Source organism: Mastigoproctus giganteus, chromosome 13 (assembly GCF_048544385.1).
Source record: "Mastigoproctus giganteus isolate SK-2022 chromosome 13, ASM4854438v1, whole genome shotgun sequence".
Taxonomy (NCBI): Eukaryota; Metazoa; Arthropoda; class Arachnida; order Uropygi; family Thelyphonidae; genus Mastigoproctus; species Mastigoproctus giganteus.
Window position 1 is genome coordinate 70,391,643 of NC_143587.1, and position 18,174 is coordinate 70,409,816.

Here is an 18,174-nt window from a genome sequence, read left to right on the forward strand (position 1 = left end):
ATTCCTAGGTCCCCAACCATGCGGACCCATAACATATTCTAGTCCTTGCCCCTCCACTCCGACTTTTGTGTTCCGCTCACCCATGATAACTATATCTCTACCTGTGATGTTCTCTTCAAGCTGCTTCTCCATTTCTTCGCAACTGGTTTGCGGTGTGCAACATTGTACTATCTTCAATGTTTCGCTGTCATTCGTTTGCAGTTTCATTGACATGAGTCTGTCGCTGATATTATTCACCTCTATTTGCCTTCGTTAATCCTGTGATCTATAATGATGGCTACACTCTTCCTCGCTACATCACCCCAGACCAATATAAGTAATAGCCTCCTTGTAACTCTCTACACCCATTTCCCTTCCATTTTGATTCACTCAATCCAAGTATGCTTATTTTTCTTTAAGATATCCACACACTCAATTTTTCCTGACAATGTCATAATATGGAGTGTGGCTAATTTAATATATGTCGTCATCAGCTGATCTTGTTGTTTGCAGATACCACCATGTCCGGGCTAATTAGCTTTGAGGCTTCTTTTTCTATTGAAGGCAATAAATTTAAGCTGCCGATCTGCCAAGCCTGTCACAGCCATATAGATTTTTTTTTTTATGTGAACCCCAAACACGAGAGGTATTAGAACCTATAGTACTTAGTACCGTGCTTGGGTTAAATGTAGTAGCTCTTATTCAATGGTGAAGCTTCCTTGTGATTTCGCAGTTCTATCCATGTTTATCCAAATCTACTACTTTAACTTGTATATCTTGATATTCCCTATCCCCTTCTTCCCAGATTCAAATAACCCTTCAATTGTTATCTATTGTAAAAATGTAAATTAACAATTTTAAGCAATTTATGCTGATTTGCTAGTTACCACTGAACAAGCAAGTGGCACTGCAGTAGTTATTTTATCTCATGGATAAATCCAAATGGCTGACTCGGTAGAATTACTGTGACCTTGAAATTTATAAAAATTAATAACTCAGCAACAAGTGAGTATTTTTAAATACAATTTGGTAACTTGAAAACATCTACAGCAAAGCTATCATGTAGCACAACTGTTCTTTAAAAGGCCCCAGTGACTGATCACAGTTCCTTAAAATTTATTGACCTTGAAATTTCCTATCTTTTTCTATATTCAAGAATAATAGTACTGTATATTGTAGCCATTTTGAAAAACGTTCACAGTTGGAAAATGAAACCACTCAAACAGCTAATATTACTCATTCTCTATTGGAATCGAAAGAATTTATAAACAAATCATTAGAGTCTAACTTAACATTTCTAAAATCAATTCCCAATTCAGCATATTATTGGAGTCAATGTAAATGAGATGTGTTTGCTATGATTCGTCAATTAGGAAACCCTACAATTCTTGACATTGAGTGCGTATGAACCAACATGGCCCGTATTACTATGTATGTTATACAAATTCAGATATAAATGAGAAATTACAACTAATGAAGTTATGGATCTACCTTACATGGAATGAGCTACGTTAATGAATGAAGACCCCATAACGTTTGCCATATACTTTAATAAAATTGTTGACAGTATACTCAAAATTTCAAAATCAAAAACCTATAGTCCTTTTGGGAAATATTATGTTGTAAATTTCTTTAAATGCATTTGAATTTCAACATTGAGGAAGTCCACATACGCATATATTATTATGAATGAACAATGCACCCTCTGCACTATTAGAAAAAAAAGAAGGTGGGATGAAAGAAGCAATCCAAATGATAGATGCATTATGTTCTATAGAGAAAACTTCAGGTTATTCAAATTTACAGCAGCATAAACATGCTTTTACCTGTTATAAAAATAATAATGCAAATCGACGCTAATGTCGATTTGAAGCACCTTTTTGGCCAATGTCGCAAACTCGTTGTTGTTGTTGTTGTTGTTGTTATTTGGTTTTTAGGAGCATTAGCAACTAAGGCCATATTGCTCCAGTGCGGTGGTCATTCCCTGACCTTTCCGCATGCTCCGTATTTGGTGGTGACGGGCTCGAACCCCCGGTCTAATCAAGAAGCGTGTGCTACGCACTGCTGCTCCTTCCCACCTGGCTACGGAGGCGCCCCTCGCAAACTCGTATATTGATACTAGTGGCCACAGATAACAATTGAAGATCAGCTTTTTGCAAAAAATATCGTAAATTGCACAACTCGTTACAATTGGATAATCATGTTAATTTCAAAAAATTCCTTAAATCAAATCAATGCCAATCAGAAGAAGAATATCTAAATATTAGCATTAGCATTAGTAAAAGCACATGATGCAAGAAAGGAAGCTCATATAGCATCAGCCAAAAAAAAAAAAAAAAAAATTGTCTAATTTCACCCATCCACTCGTTCCACATGTTTGTCTAATTCTGCCTTGAATCTATTTAAGCTATCAACTTCAACAATGACAGATGGAAGCTTGTTCCAGCAATCAACCACATGCTGGCTAAAGGCAAACGTTCGCACATCTATCCTACAACTGTCTTTCCTCAATTTTAATTTATGCTGTTGTTATTTGGTTTTTAGGAGCATTAGAAACTAAAGCCATACTGCTTCAGGGATATGCGGTGGTCATTCCCTGACCTTTCCGCATCCTCCGTATTTGGTGGTCACGGGCTCGAACCCCGGTCTAATCAAGAAGTGTGTGCTATGCACTGCTGCTCCTGCCCACCTGGCTACGGAGGCACCCATTGAATTTATGCCCTCTCAGACTATTATTCTGAGCAAGAAGAAGAATCCCATTGGCATTGAGCTTGATCAAACCATTCAAGGCATTATACACCTCTATCAGATCACCTCACCGGTGCCTAGTCTCCAGACACTGTAATTTGCAAAACTTAAGCCTTTCTTCGTAAGAGCAACCCTTTGTTCCATTCACTAACTTGTTGCCCTTCTCTGCACTTGCTCCAGCAGCTCTACATCCTTCCTATAATGAGGCCTCCAGACCTGTATACAGTACTCAAGGTCTGGCCTGACCCTTGTCTTATACAAGTGGATAATCACCTCCTTATCACTGCTAGAAAAATCCCTGTATATCATTGACAAGACACCATGAGCTACTCTTGAAAGCCGTCGGCACTGCTCAGAAAGCATCACATTTGCACATCTCCAGTCTATGGCTACCTCCCCTGAGTCCAATGAAGCTCTCATAATCAGGGCTAAGAATTTGTTTACTTCCTTTGCTACCTCCATCCTAGGTGCCTTTCTTATGTTTATCTTCAATAATTTCTCCTCCACTTTGCTCTCAGTTATTACAAAATCATCTAGCTCATTGCCAGTTTAATACACTTCTGGCATTCCCCTCCCTGAATAACTCCTCATGTGTGAATGTAAATGCAAAATACTTATTTAGTTTGTTAGCTACCTGAGCACAATCATCAACAGCTGAACCATTGATATCAAGTGGACCAATCTGGTTCATCCCCGTCATCCTAGAGTTTACATAAGTAAAGAACTCTTTGCTGTTATTCTTTGCATCGTTTGCCAAAGATTTGTAATCTGCCTTCGCCTGCCTAACCTCCTTTGTAACTTGGTTACAGATCAACTTATATCTGCCATAGGCTTCTGTGTCACATGTTAATTTATATGTATCCCATGCATTTTTCTTCTCTGCCATATGTCTCATTAGTTCATCTGACATCCATTTAAGCCTAAACCTTGAACAATATTTTTTTTGTTGGTTTTAATTAATCTAGTAGCTTCCAAGATTAATTCTTTGAATGCTTCCCATTTTGAATTTGCTGTTGGTAACATCCTCAGTTGGTCCCACCGTATAGAATTTAAATACTGTCTCAGACCTCCATAGTCGCCTTTATGAAAGCAAAAACCCTTCCCTTTACCCCTGATGATAGTTACCTCTTTGAGTAAATCCCACTTCAACACACTGTGATCACTGCCTCGTAGTGTTTCCTTTATCTGCAGATTCTTAATGCATGAAGAATCACTACCGATAATCAGATCAAGAGTATTACTCTCTCTAGTTGCCTTCCGAACTTGCTGCTGTAGAAAACAATCATCCAATAAATCCACAAAAGCCTTGCTAGTGTGTGTATGACCAACCCACAAATTCCACTCAATATCTGAGAAATTAAAATCCCCCATTGTAAGACTCTCTGATTTACTGGCCCACTCTACTTCCCTGTACAGTTGTTTATTATACTCATCAGAGTCATTAAGCCTATAACACACTCCTACTCTCAATTTTGATTTCCCAGTGCTTATGCCACACAAAACTGACTCGACACTGCACTGTCCAGCGATGTTGACTGGCTTCACTTCCTTGGATTTTATGAGTTTCCTAACTAATAGCATAACCCCTCCTCCCTTCCTGTCCTGTCTATCCTTTCTGTACACACTGTATTCCCCAAATTCCAGTTCTACATTCCTTATATCTGTGTGACACCACGTCTCTGATATCCCAGCAATATCTGCCTTTGATGTTTTGACCAACACCTCAAATTCATCAAATTTATTTACCAAACTCCTAGCATTGGTGTACTGTACTCGCAAGTTTACATGTGCCTATTCCTATTCTTAGCTACCCTAACACAGCCCATTTGTTTACTTGTACCACAGTGACCCCCAATAGTCTCTGAAATCCCCTGCATCTTGTTTTCCAGGCTGCTGCTGCTCATTCCAGTAGAAGCAGTGCAAGAATCAGTTTCACCTCTGCCAGCAACTACTGTTAATCTATTAGTCCATGTATTCCCCCAAGCTATCAGTTTTCCAATCCACCTAACATGCCTCGATAGCATCAGAAAATATTCTTGCACCCTTTCTATCTATTTAAGCATATCCCATCCCTGTAGATGCAATTTCTCCTGTAAACAAGCACAGTCCAGGCTGAGAAAACTTTTACCACAGCCTTGTACATTCTCTCCAGGGCTGAATTGATCAACAAAACTCTCATCATATACGCCTCCTATAGTATGTGGGCAGAATTGCACACACTTTCAGATTCAACCATAGCAGCTTGTGCGCCATTAAACAACCATACCACACACACACACTCAAATTCAACCCTAATTCACAGCTTTATTTCAACAGTGATCTGTACTTGTTAAGTAATTCATCGGTCTCCTACTCTTAATATCTTGAGGGCTATATTTTGAGGGCTGGTATCAAACGACCTGGTACCAAAAGATAGAAGATAAATTTATGAATAATTACAATCCTTGGATTTTAGGAGTGCTGAAGTCTAATTCAGATTTACAGTTTATCATAAAAGAATATTCATGTGCAGCATATGTAGTTGAATATGTGAATAAAACTCACAGAGGAATAAGCAACCTGCAATGGAAAATTATAGAGCTACAAGAAGAATATCCTGATATGGATATAACTGATCTAACATGAGCATTAAGCGTAGATGTATTGAATTCTGTGGAGATGAGTTCACAAGAGGCAGCTTGGTATTATGATACCCAATGTCCATGTCTTCAAGAGCGATTGAATACGTGCCAACGGTATAACCACATGAGCAGCAAAAATTACTTAAATCAACAGCTGAATTGGATGAACAACAAGTTGATAGTGAGTCTTTGGATATATGGAAAGATAGTATTTTTGATAAATATGAAAAACAGGGCAAAACGTTAAAAGATATAACTGTTGCACAATTTACTGCTCATTATCGAAAAGGAAATGAAGGATGGGTGAAAAGACAATTCCCTAAAATAATACTGTATCGGAATTATAATACATGTCTTCATGAACTTATACGCGAAATGGTAACTTTACACATACTATTTATCAATGAGGAGAATGAAATTTTGAGGAGAATGAAAATAAATATTTTAAACTTTATGAAACCAACAAAGAGATAATTACCTTGAGAAGAAAAGAGTTTGAATCTGATATTGATATTGAAAAGATGCTAGCAATTTGATTTACTGGCCCTTGAGTGGCAACTTTGTATCACACTTGATGAAAATGATGAAAATGGACTGGTGGTAGAAAAAATTGAAGAATTTCTTAAATCAAAAGAAATTGATGATGATTTCTTTACTAATGAGGAGATGAGAATGGCAATGAGGGATAAATTATCATCTATCGTTAAGAAGCAAGAGAATGTGTTACCATCTGAAGAATACTGTCGTTTGATGCATAGTACAGTCGGTCCTCGTATAACACGTGTTTACATTACACGAATCCGGTCATACACGATTTATAAATAGGGGAAAGTATAACACGAACCGAATTCGCTTATGCACGATTCGCCTTTGTGTTTACAAGAAATGGCAGTCGAACGCGGAATCACCCCAACCGAACGCAACACAATAGGAATGAAGAAGATTCTGAAAATGTATTTATGTGTTTTATATCAGTGAAGGGGAAACACATTTCACCATAATAACGTAAAAACCAACACAATTCCAGCTATCGGTATGCAATTAGATGGAGTTTACTACCAGTTTATAACAGATTCCACTAGCAGAAACGAAACTGGAAATTGTTTTTATTGTTTTATGGTAGTAATCCCGAGAAATGTGCTTTAGTAAAATGTGGGGTGTTAATAGTGTATCTCGGCCTTTACGGTGTTGTTTATTCAGTTGCTATACGCGCGCAGCTTTGTTTATGTGTATCAAGCGTGCCTCCTCGTTTTGTAATTGCACTTTATTCCCTAAAAATTAGTAAAATACTTAAAAGGTGTGAAGAGGAAGCGTCCTGGCGAAGACACTGCAGATTCAGAGAGAAAAAAAAGCAATATCGATAAACAGAGGTGGACTGAGTCAAAAATTCTTACCCGGGAAAATTTATAGTGGCCTCATACTACGGTTTATGGCCAAAATCACACCGGCCTCTGGCCCACCGGGATTTCCCGGGTAAAGCTTATGTCCAGTCCGCCTATGTCGATAGAGAAAAAAATATGAAATTGTGAAATGAAAGACCATGTGATATTGCACGTGCTACAGACCTAAATGAGGCAACGCCGAGAATTGCAAAGAATGCGGAGAAAATAAAAACAACTTTCATAGCGGGAACAACTGAAAGTGTAATTAAAATCCATTGGATTAAGACACAAGAATTGGAAGAGATGGAACACCTGTCATCTGTTTGGATAGAAAATCAAACAAAAAACAAGTTTGCTTACGAGAGAAGCAAAGGCATTAGCAATATTTTATTACGTAATAGTCGTAATAAAATACGTAAGATTTTATTACGACTTACGTATTATAATTTATACTTACGTGTTATAAAATACGTAAGTATTTTATTACGACTATTTTATTTAATACTAAAAATACGTAAGTATTTTATAACGATTAAAATTACCCGATTATTTATTGTTTGATAATGTTTTGGTTCCAAATGTGTGTTCAATCTTGGGTGGTTGGCACCTAACCCCACTTTTCCCATAGGGCCTGTTGTTTATATTGCACGATTTTGCATTGCACGAGGGTTTCTAGGAACACAACTATCGTGCTATACGAGGACAGACTGTACTAATAAAGAACAATGCGCATTATTACTTGAAGCTATTTATCGTCAAATTGATAATCAGATACATGAACTGATACAAGTAATTCTCACTGGACCTGCTGGCTGTGGAAAGACATTTACTCTTAAATTATTGATGGAAACGTATAATCACTTTTGTAATATATAACATGTTCACAATGCATATGTTACTTGTGCCTCCACAGGCAATGGCGCTGTGGCAATTGATGGTGCAACAATGCATTCTGCTTTCTGTATGTCTATCAAATAATCTTCAACTTAGTAATATAATTCTTCATCGATTATATTATAATCGATGAAGTTAGTATGATTAGTGCAGAACTATTATTGATTATAGATATGTGTTTAAAGCAGATAACTGGTGTTCGTGAAATACCATTTGGAGAACCATGTTTTTCTTTTTAATGAGGCAAGAGTAATTAATTCACAACACGAATATACAAAGCTCTTAATAGCCGAAACACTCAAAATGAAGTTAAATCCTAACTTTATAAATGTACATAGACCATACACTATTTCATACTCGTAGAACTTTATGCTCGGCGCCTCCGTAGCCAGGTGGGCAGGAGCAGCAGTGCGTAGCACATGCTTCTTGATTAGACAGGGGTTCGAGCCCGTGACCACCAAATATGGACTATGCGGAAAGGTTAGGGAATGACCACTGCATATCCCCAGAGCAATATGGCCTTAGTTGCTAATGTTCCTAAAAACCAAATAACAACAAACATATAATATGTAGTATATATAAAGTATATAATATGTAGTATATATAAAGTATATAATATGGAGTATATATAAAGTATATAATATGTAGTATACATAAAGTATATAGTAAATTCTGCCATCAGTCATCATGCTGCCAACAGTGTTTTCACTTTTAATACATAATCAGTGCAAGTTATTTTGGAAATATGTAAAATAGAAGGAACAGTTTTGTCTCTTTTTCCATTGTAACCTGTGAAAAAGACCTAATATAGTCTTAGTTTTTTGTTTCATGTTAAAAGTTCCCTTTTTCATTTTATTTTCAGTACAGTGCTACCCAAAGGAGATCTGTTTTGGCATTTCTCCAAAAAGATGGCACTCCCATTATATTTCTTATGATATTGCCATCCCACCAGGAAACTACTGTCCACCAGCTAGCCAAATTCTGTATTGCTTATAAAAGATTTTCCTCATTTTTGCAGGATAGAATAGAAATAAAGGGACAGAATTCGTCTTTCTATTTTTACAGTGTCAGTTCTCCTGCTGCTCACCTATCTTTAATTTTTTGCAATTTCAAATTATTTCATTACAGATTTTCAGTTGATGAAGGCCAAACATGGCATGAATTTATATTTGCAAGTCAACCTGTAGCTGTGAAGCAACTTGTATCAAGTGGTGATAGCACAAGCCTTCTTGTAACCATCATTAGCCAGATACCTAGTAACAGTTCATGGCACCTAACAGTTTTAAATTTTACAAATGTTTTGAGGAGGAAATGTAAGTTTTAGTTTTTACAAGTAGTGAAGGCAAAATTATTAAAAAATGTCAGACTGTTTTAAAATATAATATTTCACTTCTTAACACCTTATCTAAGCCTTATTTAAAACAAATAAACTTGAAGTCATTTTTGATCAGAATTTCAGAACTTATTTACATTAAAATTGACAGCTCCTTTTCTGCCTGCACAAAAACTTACAGTAGCTAAAATCATGTTTTTAATACATCCACAGTTAATTTTGTAAAGTTCAAAAAGTCAAAAACTTAACATCATGGCCAGATGTCAGCCATTCTTTTCCATTCCACACTAAAGCCATTGGTACAATTTCCATCCCTTCATCCATCTGTACTTCCACTTTTACATCTGCTGATCTACTAGTGCCATGCTTTTTCTTGGTCTCTTGCATTGACATTCTTGGCAGATGTCTACCTTACTAAAAAATAGCGATTTTTCACCAATAAAGAGAGGATGATCTGAAGTATTTTGATCCTGTGAATAAGCTTTTAATTCTTTTTAATATGTATGCACCAGGGTTATCTTCTCTATTGCCTAACTTTTTATTTTTTTATGAAAACTCTTGCACGAAAGGTATCAAAACCTGTAGTTCTCTTAGTACCGTGCATGGATTGAAGGAGATGGGTGTACTTATATTCCACTGGTATGTTTCTCTATTTGAAAATTTTCCCACAACTTGACTGTTACTAAAAAGAAAACAAATCTTTCCCATCCAAATATTATCTTGCTTTATCAACCTTTTGTAATGTAATGGAGAAATCCATTGATAGGTAAATTTTACAGTACCCTGAAACTTTCCATCTGATCATTCATCAGTATTCATTCCAGCATGCTATATCTGCAAAGGGACCTTTCTACCTGGTCATTCACCAAGTTATTAATAGGCATATCACCAACAGCAGAAGTCCACATAAAAATTTGAAGAAACTCAAAACTTTTACATTTCATGAATATATTGTATAGTTTATTGTAAAATCTTTGGGTGGTTTTCCATCTTTGATCTAGATGTTTTCTGTAGATATTTCATAAGTACTATTCTTCACTGGCATCTGCAGTTCTAACTGTTCCTTCTGAAACAGAACATATGCAGCCACTAGGCAGCATGCATTCACCTTCAGCCAAATTTCTTTCATCTTTTTGTATAATCTTGAGCAGTGTGAAGGATTATATCTCAGCTGTTTTGGGAATTTCTCCAGTGTCCAAATCTACTCCCTGTACTGGGAGGGCATGCTGTGATCACGGAGGTGAATGGACACATCTGCAAGAAGCTCCACTTGATATAAACGGCGGATAGTGGCCGATGGCAGCAGGGAGGATTTCTTGGATTTTCCGGCTTCAAAAACCATAGAACTTGGATTCTTCATGTTGTGTACAGATGAAAACAACTAGTATTATTCAGACATGCTTGTTAGTTATAGTTGTTTTTAACTATTGTTGGCTTTTGAACGTGTTTACGTGCAGTACGATTGTTACAGCTAACGCTGTAACAATCGTACTGCACGTAAACGTACTGCACGGAATTTTGAGGCATTGCGGTACGATTGTTACAGCTAACGCTGTAACAATCGTACTGCAATGCCTCAAAATTCCAAAAATTGGGATAAATTTGTCGATCAAATTAGCTGGATACATGTTATTTGTGAGGAGAAATGTGAATTTCACTTAGATTAAACGTATTCTTGCGTATAAGAGTACCTTTCTTTGTGTGTGACTGTTTTAATGGGCCCACAATGATAAAATATACCCTAAATTACTCTCCTGGATATAAGGAATGTTATAATAACAGCAAAATGACTGGCAAAGACCAAAACTCACGGGAAAAAAACTGAAAAATCAAAAAATATCGATCACGATCCTGACTTGAAGGACCTGCCTGATTGTGGGATAGAGGTACTAAACAATGAAGAAATTACAAATGAAGACTTAGCCACCATAGTATAAAACAGGCTATAAAAAGCAAAAACCAGGTAGAAAATACAGATCAAAAGGAGAATGATAATTTAGAGCCACAGGTAACAAAAACAGAAGAGGAGAGGAAATTTCAGCTTATAAATCAAATAGAGGATCCCATAAGACAAATTAAAGAAATGAAACTGTTCCTAGAAGAGTTTCTTTATAAACAGACAAATAGGATTACATCTGCAACAAGATTGCAAATAGTGAACTGCTGGTCTGTTTTGGAACATAGAGTGGTTGAACTTAATACAGAAAACAAAGTATTGAAATCAAAAGTAGAAATGGTGATCGAAGAGAAGAATAATTATAAAGAAATAAATACTTTGATTTACGCCCAAGTAGCAAGGACCACCAAAACAGATTCATCAAAAACTAAACAAACCAACAATAAGACTAAGGAAATACCAAAGGCAAAAGAAACAAACATAATCATTATAAAGGCTAAGCCTGACTCTACATACAAATCCAGTGAGGCAGTTAGTTGTTATTGTTATTTGGTTTTTAGGAGCATTAGCAACTAAGGCCATATTGCTCCGGGATATGTGGTGGTCATTCCCTGACCTTTCCGCATCCTCCGTATTTGGTGGTGATGGGCTGAAACCCCGGTCTAATCAAGAAGCGTGTGCTACGCACTGCTGCTCCTTCCCACCTGGCTACGGAGGCGCCTGTGAGGCAGTAGTAGTAGTAGTGGCATGTGAGGCAAGAAAGCAAATGTATGAGCTTATGCAGCATCAGCCAAAAAAAGAAAAAAAAATCACACCATTCCCTCCAAATGCCTGTCCAGTTCCTCCTTAAATTTATTCAACCTATCAACTTCCACAATGACAGATGGAAGTTTGTTCCAGCAATTAACCACCCGCTGGCTAAAGGCAAATTTCCGCACATCTATTCTACCTCTGTCCTTTCTTAATTTGAATTTATGCCCCTTAGGTTCGTAATCTGAACAAGTGGAAGGATCCCATCAGAGTTCAGCGGGCTGAACCCATTCAAGGCCTTATACACCTCAATCAGATCACTGTGCAGGTGCCTAGTCTCCAGCCACTGCAATTTGCAGAACTTTAGCCTCTCTTGATAAGAGGATCCCTTCATTCCCCTCACCAATCTTGTTGCCTTTCTCTGTACACGCTCAAGTAAATCTACATCCTTCCTAAAATGAGGCCTCCAAACCTGTATGCAGTACTTAAGGCGTGGCCTGACTATTGCCTTATACAGAGGGATAATCACCTCCTTTACCCTGCTAGCAAAATTCCTATATATCATTGACAAAACCCCATGACCTGCCCCTGGCAGCCTGTCTGCATTGCTCAGAAAACTTCATATCTGCCTGCACAATTACTCCCAGGTCTTTTTCATTTTCTACCACCTTAAGTGTAGTACCACACAGTTGGTACGTTTCTCTGGGGTTACTTCTACCCATATGCAGTACTTTGCATTTGTCAAGGTTAAACTTCAGTTGCCACTTCTTAGCCCATCTGCCCAAATTATCCAGATCCTGTTGCAGTAGCATACTGCCATTACTGTCATTAATAACCCTGCCAACCTTTGTATCATCTGCAAACTTCGACATTAAGCCTGATATACCTTCATCAATATCATTGATAAATATACAAAACAACAGTGGACCCAACACCGAACCCTGTGGGACTCCACTAATAACATTAGTCCAAGAAGAGCAGCACCCATTGATTACCACCCTCTGTCTTCTCGCACTTAACCATCCTTTTATCCATTGTAGCAACTTACCCTTAATACCATTCTGCTCCAATTTGTACAATAGTCTTCCATGCGCAACAGTGTCAAAAGCTTTCCTGAAATCCAAATATATGATATCAAAATTATTTTTTGCATCCAGTTCCTTTGTAACCACATCATAATATCCTATCAAATTTGTCAGACAAGACTTTCCCTTAACAAACCCATGCTGTGTCTGAATTATTGCTGCAGTCTTGTCTAGATGATCCTGCAATGCATCTTTAACCAGCGACTCCATTATTTTACCCGGAACAGAACTTAAACTAACTGGTCTGTAATTACTCGTGTCACCCTTCGATCCCCCTTTGTGAATTGGGGATACATTTGCACATCTCCAGTCCGTGGGAACCTCCCCTGAGTCCAAGGATGCACTCATAATTATGGCTAAGGGTTTGCTTAGTTGCTTTGCCGCCTCCTTTAATATAACTGGATAGATCCCATCCACCCCAGGTGCTTTTCTTACGTTTAACTTCAGCAGTTTCTCTTTCACTTTGCTCTCAGTTATTACAAAATCATTAAGTATCCTGCTACAATTTGATAACCTTCTGCCATTTTCAAAACTTAATAATTCCTCACGTGTGAATGTAGATGCAAAATACTCATTCAGTTTGTTTGCTATCTGAGCAGGATCATCAACAGTCGAACCATCGATGTCAAGTGGACCAATCATATTCAACCCCTTCCTTTTAGAGTTTATATAAGTAAAGAAATCCTTGTTGTTTTTCTTAGCATCTTTTGCCAAGGATTTCTCGTAATCTGCCTTCGTCTGCCGAACCTCCTTTGTGACCTGATTACAGATTAACTTATATCTGCCATAGGCTTTTGAGTCGCTTGATAATTTATATGCATCCCATGCATTTTTCTTCTCTGTTACGAGTCTCATTAGTTCATTTGATAACCATTTAGGCCTAAACCTTGAACAATATTTCTTAATAGGTATGAAACTTTTAGTAGCTTCCACGATTAATTCCTTGAATGCTTCCCACGTAGAATTTACTGTTGGTAACATCGTCAGTTGATCCCACTGTACAGAATTTAAAAACTGTCGGAGACCAACTGTACTCGCCTTTACGGAAGCAAAAACCCTTTCCTTTACCCCTGATGGTAATTAAATCTTTAAGTAAATCCCACGTCAGTACACTGTGATCACTGCCACCTAGTGGTTCTTTTATCTGCAAATTCCTAATACATGAATGATCACTGCTGATAACCAGATCAAGAGTATTACTTTCTCTGGTTGCCTCTCGAACATGCTGCTGCAGAAAACAATCATCCAATAAATCCACAAAAGTCTGACTAGTGTGTGAGTGCCCAACCCACAAGTTCCAGTCAATATCTGGGAAGTTAAAATCCCCCATTATAAGACATTCTGATTTACTAGCCCACTCTATTTCTCTGTACAATTGTTCATTGTACTCATTCGAGTCATTAGGCCTATAACACACTCCTACTCTTATTTTAGCTTTTGCAGTTCTTATGTCACACCAAACTGACTCAACAGTGCACTGTTCGTCTATATCAACTGGATGCACTTCTTTTGATTTTGTTTTTCTTAATTAACAGCATAACACCTCTTCCCTTCCTATCCTGTCTATCCTTTATGTACACATTGTACTCCCCAAATTCCAGTTCGGCATTCCTTATATCTGTGTGACACCACGTCTCTGATATCCCAACAATATCTGCCTTTGATGTCTTGACCAACACTTCAAATTCATCAAATTTATTTACTATACTTCTAGCATTGGTATACATGCATCTATTCTTATTCTTAGTTACTCTAACACATCCCATATACCCACCTGTTTCACGATGACTGCCACCCGTCCCTGAAACCCCCAACACCCCTCGTTCCAGGTCGCTACTTATTCTAATAGAAGTTGTGCAAGAATCACCTTGACCTCTGCCTATGACTACTATTAAACTATTAGTCCTGGTATCCCCCCAAGCTATCAGTTTTCCGACCCACCCAACACTGCCTCGATAGCATCAGCAAATATTATTGCACCCTTTCTGTTTAAGTGTATCCCATCCCTGTAGAAGCAGTCTCTCCTGTTAATAAGTACAGTCCAGGCTGAAAAAAATTCTATCCCTTGAGCCTTGCACAATCTTTCCAGGGCCAAATTGATCGACAAGGCTCTCATGATATACTCCCTCCTATCGTGTGTGGGCAGAATTGCAGACACTTTCAAATTCAACCCTAATTCACGGCTTTTTTTCATCTGTGACCTGTACTTGTTAAGTAATTCTGCCAGTCTCCTACTCTTGATATCATTAGTGCCAACGTGTACAACTATATCACCTTTTGTGCCCTTAAAAGATGATATCTGCTCTACAACGTCATCAACCTTTGCCCCTGGCAGACATACCCTGGACCTGTTCCACCTATCCTTTTTACAAAGCATGTTCCCCGTTTCCCTGACAATAGAGTCACCAACAACTACTAGTTCCTGTGGGACCAGCGCATTCTGCCTTGGGGGTTGCTGCTATGTTGCGTGATGACCAAGTGCAAGCTCTGGCGTTGATGTGGGCAGCTGAGAGCCTGATGAGCCCCTCAATTTAGATCTTTCGAGGGCATCCACCCTGTCCTTCAAACTCTCATATAGGCCCACAACAACGCTGAGTTGTCGCCTGATTGCCTGTCGCCATCCCCCATGACAATATCATGTTCCGCTCCAGATAGTCCTGCAAACATTTCACGAGTTGCACATTTTTTTAGGCTGTGATGCATTGGAGAATCGCCCCCCTCAGTTCTCCCACAAGTCACAGCACTCCTGCCACTTTGTGCCCGTTGCTTTGCTGCTCTAGTTTGGGGCATGATATTTTAAATTAATAAGATCAATAAATTAAATTAATTAAATGTCAATACTATGCTATCTAATAGAAACAGTGAAGCATATTACTGTTTCTATAATTATATGTTAGAGCTACCTAGCTACCTCAATTAAAAATTTGAATTCCCTATCACTATATACAAAAACAATGCCTGCAAGATTCGAATGAAATAACGGTTTTACGTATATAAAGTATTACGTATATCTACAAAAACGACGGTCAGGGATACTGTCGTGACAAAATTAAAACCTCATTTGAAAGAAATAAAAGTGAATAACATGAGAAAAATAAAAGATTTTTCTCATGTTAATAATAAAATAAAAGAGTTTTAATTGAAGTAACAAATAAAGAGGATGTTAAAAAGATTGAAACCAACCCAGAGGTAGTAAAACTGGGACTGCAAACAGAAAAGCCAAGGGGCAGCAACCCCAACATTATTATATTTGACATCCCTGAGACAACTCTGGAAAGAGATCTTATGTTGGATTTCTACAACAAAAACTTTATCAATATAATGGAACTGGACGAGTTTGCCAAAGAATTTCTTCTAAAAAGAGAGACAAAAAACAAAAGAAATGGGCAATTCAATGTCATTGTGGAAGTGTCACCCAGAATTTGGAAAAACCTACAAAGACTGCAAAGAGTCTACGCTGGCTGGACCAGCCATAAATTCAGGGAATTCCTTCCTGTACAGGAGTGCTTTAACTGTCATAAATATGGCCATACTGCCAGAGACTGCAGTCAGAATTCCCCTGTCTGTGGCCACTGCGCAGTCACTGGCCATGATTACAAGAACTGCCAAAATGTGCTACCAGTAAAGTAGCATGGCTGACTGACTATGCACATAGTATCAGGGATGATAAATGTCCCTGTTATAAAAAGATGGTAAAACTTATACAATCTAGGACCAACTATGGGCCAGATTGAAAACATAAATGTGACTAGGGCTCTAAATCTTGTTCGATTGAATGCTCAAAGAGCAAGAGCCATTGTAGATCAGATCAAACTCAAATTGGAAGAAAATAATATAGATATCTTGGTACTCCAAGATATCTATATTATTATTGTTTATATATCTATATTATTATTGTTTTAAATTCTGGATATGTATTATTCTCCCAACCTTAGAGGCCTTTTTGAAGATAACAGCAGACCTGTCTATCTCACGGAAAAAACTGAGGAAGCAGGCAGTCCCCTGGTGGTGCCCTGAACTGACTATACTTAGAAGAAGGGTGCACCAGGCGAGGAGAAATTTTCAAAGAGCCAGAACATCTTAGCCACAAAATGAGGTGGATGCACTGAGAGATTCTTATAGAACTCTCAGGAATCAGTATACAGCCCTCATAAGGGACAAGAAAAAGGAATGCTGGAGGCACTTGGTGGGAACCACTGGAAACAATAACCCTTGGTGAGTTGTCTACATAATAGTGACCAACAAGCTGCCAAGAGGAGATGTCTTAGAAACGACTGTCAAACCAGATGAATCTCCAACCCTGTGTTGGGCAGACTCTGTAAATAACATCCTAGACAATATTATTCAAACTGAAACTGGGTATCTCTCCCCCACCCAGTCGGACATTATAAAAGAAAACACTGAACATGACAATGCCAATTGAACCTCTGTTCACTATACAAGACTTAGAAATAGCACTATCTAAAACCAAAAACAATAAATGCCCAGGATTTGATCTCTTAGAGCTTGAGATTATTAAAAAATTAGCAGAAATAGCACTATATAATAACTGTATGACAGAAGGTATATGCCCAAAAATAAGCAGTGTTAAGATTAATTCTCAAAAACCCTGAAAAACTCCCTACTGATCCCAAATCAGATAGACCAATAGCCCACCCCCTGTACTAGGAAAAATATATGAAAGACTAATATATAGCAGATTAGCCCAATATTACACAGAAACAGGTTTACATTCCAACAATCAGTATGGTTTTAAGCAGGGCAACCCTACGGAGGATGCCATGCACCACCTACTGACAACAGTTAAAAACACAGAGAAGAAATATATGCTGGCAATCTCCATTGACTTTGCTGGGGCATTTGACTCACTCTGGTGACCTAGTGTCCTTAGGAGACTCCGCCAGGCAAATGCCCCACAAAACTTCTATAAGGTAATAAACAGCTACCTTACAGACAGAAGTGTCTCAGTACACACAAGGTTCCAGGAATTGACATGTACTGTGAATAAAGGCTGCCCACAGGGTTCAATCCTTGGCCGTTTCTTCTGGAACATTGTTCTGGACGAATTTCTGGCCTTGAATCCTGGCTCCGTGGAAAGCCTGACCTTTGCAGATGACATGATTTTCCTTGTAAAAGGTAACACACAAGTGGTTGTAGAGCAAAGATCAAATGCCGCCCTCTTGCAGCTGCAGGAGTGGGCACAAATGCACATGCTCAAAATATCGCCTGAAAAAAACGAAACAAATACTTCTAAAAGGCAATTTAGACATAAGAAGACATCCACAAATCAAAATTAACACAACCGCTATGAAAATGGTAACAGAACTAAAATATCTTGGAGTGGTTTTTGATTCAAAAGTAACTTTTTACCCCCATTTGATCTACTTGGAGAAAAAAGTGAGAAATTATGGGTGTGATTGCCAGGATCAGTCGATCAGACTGGGGACTCAAACGAAAGACCCTGGCAATCATATACCATGCAATG

The 18,174-nt window shown here is 38.1% G+C and overlaps 1 protein-coding gene across 1 annotated transcript in view; it reads left to right on the forward strand.

Annotated features, from left to right (window-relative positions):
* The window catches only part of LOC150076150 (sortilin-like), a 207,185-nt gene that overhangs the window by 103,895 nt on the left and 85,116 nt on the right, over nucleotides 1-18,174 (forward strand). Inside the window, exon 9 of the mRNA XM_090387580.1 lies at nucleotides 8,753-8,937. Coding sequence (XP_090243706.1) covers nucleotides 8,753-8,937 — 185 coding nt within the window. The remainder of the gene's footprint in view (nucleotides 1-8,752; nucleotides 8,938-18,174) is intronic.